This window comes from Portunus trituberculatus, chromosome 46 (assembly GCF_017591435.1).
Source record: "Portunus trituberculatus isolate SZX2019 chromosome 46, ASM1759143v1, whole genome shotgun sequence".
Lineage (NCBI taxonomy): Eukaryota > Metazoa > Arthropoda > Malacostraca > Decapoda > Portunidae > Portunus > Portunus trituberculatus.
The window spans coordinates 10,541,558-10,552,929 of NC_059300.1; the positions used below are offsets into that span (position 1 = coordinate 10,541,558).

Genomic DNA, 11,372 nt, shown 5'->3' on the forward strand with positions numbered 1-11,372 from the left:
GAGAGTGATGAGAGGAAGGGGAAGATGTGTGGACGGAAGAATGTCTATGATGTGGCGGTTAGGTTACTGTATCAGAAAGCTGTTAACCTCTTCAGTACTATGACACGTTTTCATATTCATTCTGCTTACTCTATGTTGATTTTATACAGCTTCAGCAACTTCCGTGGAGATTTAGCTATTAATCTTTTGACCTCCATAAACCCTTCCTAATGTCAATAAAATCGTCTGATCACACCAAAAACTCGTGGTAAAAAATGCGTCCCAGTACTGATAGGGTTAAAGTATGTACTAGAAAAGAATAAAGGAAGGTGAATAGTGTCAGAACGAGAGTGATGAGAAAAAGGGGAAAGTTAGATGGGTGGACGGGGGAATGTCTGATGTGGCGGTTATGTTATTGTATTAGAACACTCCTAAAGTATGTACTAGAGAAGGACGAAGCGAGGTAAGCAATATCAGCATGAGAGTGATGAGTGGGTTGGGCAAGGTTGAATAGGTGGACAAGGGAATGAATGTCTGTCATGTAGTGGCGCTTTTACTGAACCAAAATGCAATAAGGTACCGAAGAAAAAGTGAATGAAGGTAAAGATTATTTGAATGTAAAGATAAAAGAAGGAGAAGATGAGGAAAATTATAACTCTACCTTATTTTTATTAACTTTTAAAAGAAAAGGAATAAAACTTCAGAAGTGTTTCAGTTAATGGACGCTTCCTTCAAAAAAAAATAATAAGCATATAAATTGTGAGTCAAGGAAAGGAAAGGAAAGGAAACCCCAATTTAGTTTCAGATGTGCTTGGATATTCCTCTCATACATAAAACAATTAGTGGCTTAAATAATATGGAGATGGAAAAAAACTACTGAAAACAGAAGAAAAATAAGAAAAGAAAAATCCGTACATACCAGAATTTCCCAGTGAAGGATATGTTACGAAATTGGAGAACGTAGGGAACTTGCATACTTTAGGGAAATTCTTGAGGGTTTTTGGGATTTCTAGGAAGTTTTAGGTAGTAATGAATGTTGTGTATGGAGAAAGAAGGGCGGGTGTTGTGGCGTGGAAAATGAGGAAAGAGGAGTGGAAGTGGTGGAAGTGAAGCAGAAGTAGTATGAAAGGGAAGGGATGGATGAAAGAGGAAAGGTGGAAAGAAGGTTGGTAGGAAAGGTAAATAAGGAATGTGGTATGAGGAATGAAAAAAAAAGGATTGAGGAATGAAAGAATGAAGGTTTGAGGAATGAAAGAGTAAAAGATTGAAGAATGAAAGAGTAAAAGTTTGAGGAATGAAACCTAACCTAACCTAACCTAACCCAACCCAACCTAACCTAACCTAACCTAACCCAACCCAACCTAACCTAACCTAACCTAACCCAACCCAACCCAACCTAACCTAACCTAACCCAACCCAACCTAACCTAACCTAACCTAACCCAACCCAACCTAACCTAACCTAACTTAACCCAACCCAACCTAACGTAACCTAACCCAACCTAAACTAACCTAACTTCAACCTAACCTAACCCAACACAACCCAACCTAACCTAACCTAACCTAACCTAACCCAACCCAACCCAACCTAACCTAACCTAACTTAACCCAACCCAACCTAACGTAACCTAACCCAACCTAAACTAACCTAACTTCAACCTAACCTAACCCAACACAACCCAACCCAACCTAACCTAACCTAACCTAACCTAACCCAACCCAACCCAACCCAACCTAACCTAACTTAACCCAACCCAACCTAACGTAACCTAACCCAACCTAAACTAACCTAACTTCAACCTAACCTAACACAACACAACCCAACTTAACCTAACCTAACCTATCCCAACCCAACCCAACCTAACCTAACCTAAAGTAACCCACTCTAAACTAGCCTAACTTCAACCTAACCCAACCTAACCAAACCTAACCCATTCTAGACTAATGTAACCTTAACCTAACCTAACCTAACCTAACCTAACCTTTCACTCGAGAATTACTTTGCATGAGCGTTTGGCTAAAGGAATGTTCATGAAGGAAAGGAATAGCCAATACAGGACTTCAAATAATACAGAACATGTCACACCAGTATCACTTATTGCGATACAGTCAGGGATTGTATTGCAGCGTATTTGTTTGTTTACAATCGTGTCTTTGTTAGGAGTGGTTTAATAGTTTGTGCTCAAGTTCATGATGGTGAAACAACTCTCATTAATAGTCATTGTAATACTGTCATGCGTAACGTTAACTTGAGAGAGAGAGAGAGAGAGAGAGAGAGAGAGAGAGAGAGAGAGAGAGAGAGAGAGAGAGAGAGAGAGAGAGAGAGAGAGATAAATAGATAGATAGATGGATATATATATATATATATATATATATATATATATATATATATATATATATATATATATATATATATATATATATATATATATATATATATATATATATATATATATATATATATATATATATATATATATAGAGAGAGAGAGAGAGAGAGAGAGAGAGAGAGAGAGAGAGAGAGAGAGAGAGAGAGAGAGATAAATAGATAGATAGATGGATATATATATATATATATATATATATATATATATATATATATATATATATAGAGAGAGAGAGAGAGAGAGAGAGAGAGAGAGAGAGAGAGAGAGAGAGAGAGAGAGAGAGAGAGAGAGAGAGAGAGAGAGAGAGAGAAATGACTACTTATACAAATACATGTCACTTTCTAACTGGAGACTGCAGATGGTAGTTAGTTCGCTTCCCTGCATCCTGCGCCAGGTAACACACCTCTCTACCTGCCTCCTGTACATTAACACCTACGTACAGCACTTACCTGTAGTCGGAAATGACCTGATTAGCTATGAGCACCGACATTGAAGCGCTGCAATGATTTCTCCATAATGTATTCGGAATGCCAGGCATCAAGCTCTTCGTTAGATGGTAGTTTTTAATCAACAATGAATATTCCACTGAATGTCTGTATTATCAAGGCATCAGTTTAGTATTTTGTTTTAGTGTTATACTAGATATATTTATAGTTTTATTTTGGTTATAGGTGTTGATGCATTGTGGCCTTGGCTTGAGATTTTTCTATTCCTGTTGTTATTATTATCATTATTGCAAAATGTGTTCTTTTCATCGCTAATTTTCTTGTGAATGTTTATAAAGTTTTCACGCATTGCTTTTATTAGTGTTGATTGTTTCGTGTCGCAGTGAAAGTGTTGATAATGATGATAAGGAGTAGTGGTATTTTTGTATTGAAACTGTTGAAAATGATCTTTAGTTTTTTTTTATTTACAACACTTTTATCTTTTATTTAAATTACTCTCACTAACAAAGAAGGTCACTCTGAAACTCGGAAATTGGCAGTAGCAGTGAATCAGTTCAATACATAAACGCATGTTCCGATCACCATCATGATCTGCAATCCTGCAATTCATAGTAGAAACCAAACCCGCATCGAATATCATCAGTGTATGTTTTAGTGAGAATACAACCAGAGAACTACAAACCAAACCCGCATCGAATAGCATCAGTGTATATTTTATTCAGGATACAACCGGAGAACTACATTAATTCCACGCTAATACTTCTTTTTTTTACATCGAAACTTAAGAAAAAAAAATCATATGCACTTACTCATTTTCGACAGTTGCATCATTATTTACCTTATGCTGATCGTTAAAACACAACAACGTATATGCAACTCGAAATTCACCAGTAACTATGAACCATTTTAATACACAAGCTCCTAAGCAAACTCCCAATAATCTAGATACAACTCAAACACCTACATTTCCACAATTATTAATCATCCATTCATATCTGTATCACTAGAAATGGAAGGATTATTATTCATAATCCTCCCCTTCAGCTCATGAATACTGGGCTTCAATGCGTCAACCTTTAGTAAATCACAGGAACCTTGAGCCCAAGTATTCACGTGAGCCAGACACAGATAATGACTGATGGTTGTCATGCAGGCGGTGAAAAATGGAGCTTAAAATGAGGATACCGAGGTTGCAACATGGATGGGAAAGGAGAGGAAACGGTGTGTGGTGGTAATGCAGGGGAAAGACAGAAGGATAGAAGGCAGGAATCGAAGTGGAAAGAGGAAGAGAAGGAAGTGGAGGTGAAAAGAAGAACCAGGGATAGGATGAAAAGGAGGAAAAGGAGAAGGAAATGAAACGAGTGAGATAGCCAGATTTCATTCATATGAGTGATTCATGAACCTGTCCTTTCCTAGAAAAATATGCTAGAGGAGGAAGAAAAGAAGGAGAAGGAGAAGGAGAAGCAGAAGGAGAAGGAAAAGGAGAAGAAGAAGAAGAAGAAGAAGAAGAAGAAGAAGAAGAAGAAGAAGAAGAAGAAGAAGAAGAAGAAGAAGAAGAAGAAGAAGAAGAAGAAGAAGAAGAAAGAAGAAGAAGAAGGAGAAGAACAAGAACAAGAACGAAAAGAAAAAAACAGACAAAAAATGAGAAAATAACAAAAAAGAGCAAGACGAACAAAAAAAAAAAAAAAACTAAAGAAAGAAAGAGGAGGAGGAGGAGGAGGACGAAGACAAGAGATGGAAATGGATGATGATAATTTACACTTACAACATAATGGAAATAGAGGAGAAAGTTGAAATAATTATTTATGTGATGAGAGAGAGAGAGAGAGAGAGAGAGAGAGAGAGAGAGAGAGAGAGAGAGAGAGAGAGAGAGAGAGAGAGAGAGAGAGCGAATACTTACATGTACTTAATTCCCAACGTATCAGGTTTCATTCTCCGCCACTCTGTTACACGTGTTCAGTTTCCCTCAAGGGGAGCTATTTCCGACTCATTTCTTGTTCATTATGTCAGTTATTAAGGCTCACCTGTCTCGTCCTTGCTGTGATTATATCTACCTTACCTGGAAATGTATTATTGTGAACGCGTGTGTGATTTCGAGAGATAGATAAATAGATAGATAGATAGATAGATAGATAGATAGATAGAGAGAGAGAGAGAGAGAGAGAGAGAGAGAGAGAGAGAGAGAGAGAGAGAGAGAGAGAGAGAGAGAGAGAGAGAGAGAGAGAGAGAGAGAGAGCATCCAGCCAGACAGCCAGATAACCAACCCAAGACAAGGATGCGCGTGTGTGTTTTTGAAAGAGAGAGAGAGAGAGAGAGAGAGAGAGAGAGAGAGAGAGAGAGAGAGAGAATCACACAGCCAGCCAGCCTGTCAAATAACCAACCCAAAAACAAAATGCATTGAAAAAAAAAAACCAGACAGACAGACAGAGATAGCAACCCGTCAACTTACTTAACTAGACAGACGAACAGACACACAGACAGACAAACAAAAACCAGAAACACTAAGGGAATAATATCACCTCATTATAACACGCTGAGAAAATTCAATTCAAATGATGAGCACGTAGACTCGAGTGGTTCTCCTGGATCACGTACAATTTTGCTTCGCCGCTGGTTGGGTGAAGAGAACGGGGCGAAGGAGAAGAAAAAAGGAAAAAAAAAAAAAATGAATGACTAAATGAATAAATGAATGAAAGGAAAAAAAAAGACGCATTAGTAAACAAGACAAAAAAATGATAATGCTTAATGTCTCTTTTTGTGTGTTCTGTAAGTCGGTTGTGTCTGATGTCTTTTTTTTTTTTTTTTTTTTTTTTGCTTCTTTTCCATTCATCTCCTCGTTTCCTCGCTTGTACATCTATTTTTGAATGTCTCTTTTGTCTCTTCTCTTTTGTCTCTTTGGTAATTTCCATGAAGAAGAACAGAGGAAAGATAAAGGTGAGGATGAGAAGGAGGAGGAGGAGGAGGAGGAGGAGGAGGAGGAGGAGGAGGAGGAGGAGGAGAGGAGGAGGAGGAGGAGGAGGAGGAAAAGAGCAATAGACGAGGAGAAGGAGGAAGTCAGAAGAAGAGAGGAAGAGGAAGATAAGAAGATAAAGAAAAAAAAAAACAGGAAACAAGAGTAGTTGAAAGAAAGAAAGAGGAAAAGACGAAGAGGAAGGAAGGAAGGAAGGAATAGAGAAAGTCATAAGAAGAGAGAAAGAGGAAAATACGAAGATAAACGATAAAGAAAAAAGAAGAGAGGTTGAAAGAAAGAGGAGAGGAAGAGAAAGCAAGGAAGGAATGAAAACAGAGTAGAAACATAGGAAAGGAGAGATAAAGGGAGGAAGAGGAAGGAGAGGAAGATCAGAATAACCTGTGAGAGAGAGAGAGAGAGAGAGAGAGAGAGAGAGAGAGAGAGAGAGAGAGAGAGAGAGAGAGAGAGAGAGAGAGAGAGAGAGAGAGAGAGAGAGAGAGAGAGAGAGAGAGAGAGAGAGAGAGAGAGAGAGAGAAATTCTGCGATAAACACTAGATTAAACCATTACGAGAGGAGAAAAGTTGAGAAGGAAAGAAGGAATATGCAGAGGAAGAAAAAAAATAAGAGGAAAGGAAGATATCGATGAAAGAATATGAAAAAAGGAGGAACATGAAATAATAAGACAGAAGGAGGGAGGTATTAGGAAGAGGAAAAAGAAAAGATGACAAAAATAAGGAAAAAGGAAAAGAGGAAAAGAGGAAAAGATCAACGAAGAAGGAAGCTGAATAGAAGAGAGAGAGAGAGAGAGAGAGAGAGAGAGAGAGAGAGAGAGAGAGAGAGAGAGAGAGAGAGAGAGAGAGATGGCTGACTCTTCCAAGCGTCAAGTATGTAAACACTTTTTCTCCCACATGATTTATGGTTTCGAGAGAGAGAGAGAGAGAGAGAGAGAGAGAGAGAGAGAGAGAGAGAGAGGGAGCTTTGGGGATGTCTGGCGTGTTAGATAGCGTGTAGTGAGAGTGACAGGTGTGTGTGTGTGTGTGTGTGTGTGTGTGTGTGTGTGTGTGTGTGTGTGTGTGTGTGTGTCTTCTGGTGAGATGGCGAAGAAAGTGAGTTAGAGAAAGTTAGGCCGAGCTGAGGACATGAGAGAAAATTAGTAAATGGAGAGAGAGAGAGAGAGAGAGAGAGAGAGAGAGAGAGAGAGAGAGAGAGAGAGAGAGAGAGAGAATGAAGATAACATGAGGAGCATAGAAAATAAAGAAAGGAAGAAAAATAGAAAGAGGAGAAAGAGGAGGATGAAGTGGAGGCAATGATGGAAGAATTCAGAAAGGAAGATAAGTGAAGGAGGTATAGAAGGAGGAAGGAGGGAAGGGGAGGGGACTGGCAGGGGTTAAGTGAATGGTGTCGTGGTGAGAAGTGAGTGGTGACAGGGGGGCGGTAGGGTGGAGGGGAAGCGGATAATATATAGATGAATAAGACGAGGAATATCACACTACTCGCTACCTCATTCATCTCAACGCTTTCACACTTCTCTCTCTCTCTCTCTCTCTCTCTCGCTCTCGTTACAGTCCCACATCTGTTTTGTCATTTCAGTGAACAGTACTTAGTCTACTCATACCCCAAATACTCATATCTCATTCCCTCACTCTTACTCATATCCCATCGGCTCATATCTCAGTCGTTCACTCTTAATCATACCCCAGCTGCTCATATCTCAGTCCCTCTCCCCAGATCTCTATTCCTAGCATCCACACGATCCAATGTTCTTTAGTCCTCACACGAAATCATAAGTCCCTCTCATTACTCGCAGGTGACAGAAGGTGCAGTTGCCTACTCGTGTCCTTTGTCAGTCTCCACTACCACCATACTGCCCTAGTTTCTGTTCTCGTAAAGGGCGGTACAACAAAACCTTTACCGCCATCACAGGGCATCGCACCCCTGCTGGTCTCGTCCCAGAATGAGTCAGAGCGTAAACACAATATTTTTTCCCTTTCTCTCTTGTGGCGCCGCTAGAAAATAATAACAAAGGGATTTACTTCCGAAGATTACCAACCAGGCTGACCTATCTCGTGTGTGTGTGTGTGTGTGTGTGTGTGTGTGTGTGTGTGTGTGTGTGTGTGTACGAGTGTACGATCGTCGGCCAAGTTACAGCGTCGTTACCAAAGTTAATTATTCATGACAAATTTACTGTTCTCTCTCTCTCTCTCTCTCTCTCTCTCTCTCTCTCTCTCTCTCTCTCTCTCTCTCTCTCTCCGTCTAGCATATACAGTCTTTTTTTCAATACTCTTCCATACATTTTCCGTGCATCACTGAATTGATTTGGCTTTATTAGTATTTAAACTAAAAATATAACAAAGCGGTTGAATGTAAAGGAGAGCCAAAATTACGGTAGTCAAAAAAAGTGAGTGAAAGAAAAAAAGACAGCCACGCTTCCTTCTTGTCACGTGGTGCAAAGAAACATTAATGATAAGTCGCCTTTACTTCATTATTTAAATTCTTGTCTTTTCTCTTGTTTCCTATCGAGATTCCAGTACTTGAGAGAGAGAGAGAGAGAGAGAGAGAGAGAGAGAGAGAGAGAGAGAGAGAGAGAGAGAGAGAGAGAGAGTGAAACAGTTACAATATAAAAGCCAACGAGAAAGGGAATGATAGTGCAAAGTGGAAGGAAAAAAAAGTGAAAATAACATACTTCAAGATCATCACACACACACACACACACACACACACACACACACACACACACACACACACACACACACACACACACACACACACACACACACACACACACACACACACACACACACACACACACACGCGAGCGCGCGCAGATCTGTAAGGGATAGAAAACGAAAGAAGACGTGACATCTTACAAAGCGATACAAAACGAAATAGGTTGAAAGAAGAACACACACACACACACACACACACACACACACACACACACACACACACACACACACACACACACACACACACACACACACACACACGTACCTTATAGCCGTCCCGGAAGCCCACATCGCAGGCGGCGTGGTCTGTGATGAGCGGCGGCGACACACTGGCCGCCGTTTCACCCCCGGAGTCGTTCCTCATGAGGCTGACGAAGAGCTCCAAGTTCTCCTGCGACACGTTGGGCAGGATGGATAGCAGGCTCTCGCGGGGCAGGTACTTCTCCAGCAGGGGCAGGTGCTGGGCCCAGTCGTTGCCGCCGCCCGACATCATGGGTGGTGGTGGTGAGGGTTGTGGTGGTGGTGGTAGTGGTGATCCTATTGTTGTTGTTGTTGTGTTGGTGGTGATGATGACAGTGTTAGGATGGTGGTGGTGTTTAATCTGTTTGGTTTTCTTAGTGTGTGTATGTGTGTGTGTGTGTGTGTGTGTGTGTGTGTGTGTGTGTGTGTGTGTGTGTGTGTGTGTGTGTGTGTGTGTGTGTGTGTGTGTGTGTGTGTGTGTGTGTGTGTGTGTGTGTGTCTTTGTGTGTGGGTGTGGGTTTATGTACGTCTTTACTTCTCTGTCCCTAGGTTTCACTGGTGGAGTCAAGGGATTGTGTATCTTATCACTGCTTTGTATCGCCTCGAGGCAACTTGATTTTTTTCCCAAAGTCTGATTAATGACAACTTTCCTCCACTAACTTCGCTGCAAGTTCCTCGCCTCGGAAATCGATATCACCGGGCTAACTTTGCGGACATTACGAACTTTTATTAACTTCCACTCAATCGATTCCTGCGATGAAGACTTCCCAGATTGGACGCCTCTTCCAACCTCCGTCCCGTGTGTCTATGTCTGTGCTCTGATTAGATAACACAGCACAGCGAAGGTCTGGAGAATGATTCGGCCATTGAATAGAACCCACTGATTCCTTTCACAAGCTCCCCTGCACAGCCTCCTCCCTTCAGGCTTTGATGTTAGAGGTAGAGGGGAAGTCTTCGTTATAACTGGACTGGCCAATGGGTATTTAGTTGATGGAGGGCTTCAGGTGCACGCAGCCTCACCTGGCGTGTCTAATTGCCGTGGCTTATCTTTGCTATTTCTCCCCTTTCGTTCCCATCAGGCGGTGTAGCATTAGGCTTTGTGACTTAAGAGTGTTTAGTCTGAACTATTGTCTGGTTTGCCAACACTTCACAATTGCTTAGTTAAGTGACTTTTTTTTTATTGTTTCTACGTAAGTCGGAACACTAGTTATGTGGATCCCGTGCTGTGACTGGTGTGGGTGGTGGATGTGTTGGCTTTGATCATCGGACTTGGTTTATTGTCGGCGAGGGATTATAGATGAAGAACAGTGATGATTGGAGTGTAGCGGCGCTCACTGACACACGGTGCTTGATCCCACAGAAACACAGGCATTCAATCACAGACGTCACTGCGGCGATGCTAATGTGTCGGGGCTTGAACCAAAAATGGCTGGATGACCGTGTGTTAGTGGCAATGCCCTTTTATCCTTCATGCACTATCCTTTGTCTCCAGTTTTTCTTATTCAGCCAATGGGACTATTTCCTTCCACTTGTGACGTAGGGACAGGCTTGGGAACACCTGGTGACTCGTTCCTTCACTCGCCTCACCAGCTGCGTCCCTGATTTGTGGACATGTATCCCCGTGCGTCTCTTGCACTGGTGCCAAGGTGCCAGCTGGTCTGCGTGGTGTAAGGTACAGGTCTTGTCACTCCTCTGGTCTCAGTGCTGGTGATTTTTCAGGATATGGATCTGTGGATTTTGTATTCCCGTGTAGCTTATGTGTTGTTGTGGAAGAGAAAGTTGATCTAAGTTGCAAATTTGGATCTTTGGTTGATCTTTCTGTTGCTGTATGAATTCTTATCTTAATATCTTAAAGCCACTACCTGTTCCTTTCTCACTTGAAAGGAGGATTTACGAGAGTTTTGGTATTCCTGTTACTCTCTCTCTCTCTCTCTCTCTCTCTGGCCTGGTTCTGCTGCAGCCACGCGCGTCTGCCTGACTATTTTGTTTCGGCGTACAATTTATAGCCTTGATTTATTATACGAGGTCATTTGGCATCGTGTGTATGTAATTAAGCTATTTTACCTTACTAATTGTACTTTTATTCTATGGGGGTAATTTTGGTATCGCTATCACAGGTACGTTTGTTTGTCTCATTGGTGGGTTTCTACATTACAGTGAGACACACAAAGGGCGCTATTGTGAGTCTGTTGCCTTTCCTTTCTGTGTCTCCTTTCTTTAGTGCCTCCTTCAGTGCCTCTCAGTTTTCCCTAGATTTTCCTAGCTTTCCTCTCTGCGACACTTCAATATCGCTCACTCCAGTGCTAGCTGTGTTCTTCAGGGGAGATTTTCACTTGTGTTCTTGTGTTATACGAGCAGGGAGAACGGGATGAGGAGCGGCAGATGTAGGTACGCCTTGGTGGTGGTGGTGGTGGTGGTGGTGGTGGTGGTGGGCAGTGCGAAGGAAGCAGAGGCCCCTCCCAGCTGTCCGCCGCGCCTGAGGAAAGAAAATGAACGAAATTAGAGGAAGAATGATCTGTTATTGTAATTTAACGCATTTCCTTATTTACGTAACTTTTTTTTATTACTCTCTTCTTTATTGCCTTCAGTTGGTTTTTCTTATACTTTTTTTTTTACTTTTCCTAGCCAGAGCTCTTCTGACACAC

At 41.5% G+C, this 11,372-nt stretch overlaps 1 protein-coding gene across 1 annotated transcript in view; it reads right to left on the bottom strand.

The window, feature by feature from the left end:
• LOC123520273 (G-protein coupled receptor dmsr-1-like) overlaps positions 1-9,103 on the bottom strand; it is an 84,917-nt gene extending 75,814 nt beyond the window's left edge. Inside the window, exon 1 of the mRNA XM_045282416.1 lies at positions 8,753-9,103. Coding sequence (XP_045138351.1) covers positions 8,753-8,980 — 228 coding nt within the window. The 5' untranslated portion in view covers positions 8,981-9,103. The remainder of the gene's footprint in view (positions 1-8,752) is intronic.
• Positions 9,104-11,372: the final 2,269 nt, after the last annotated feature.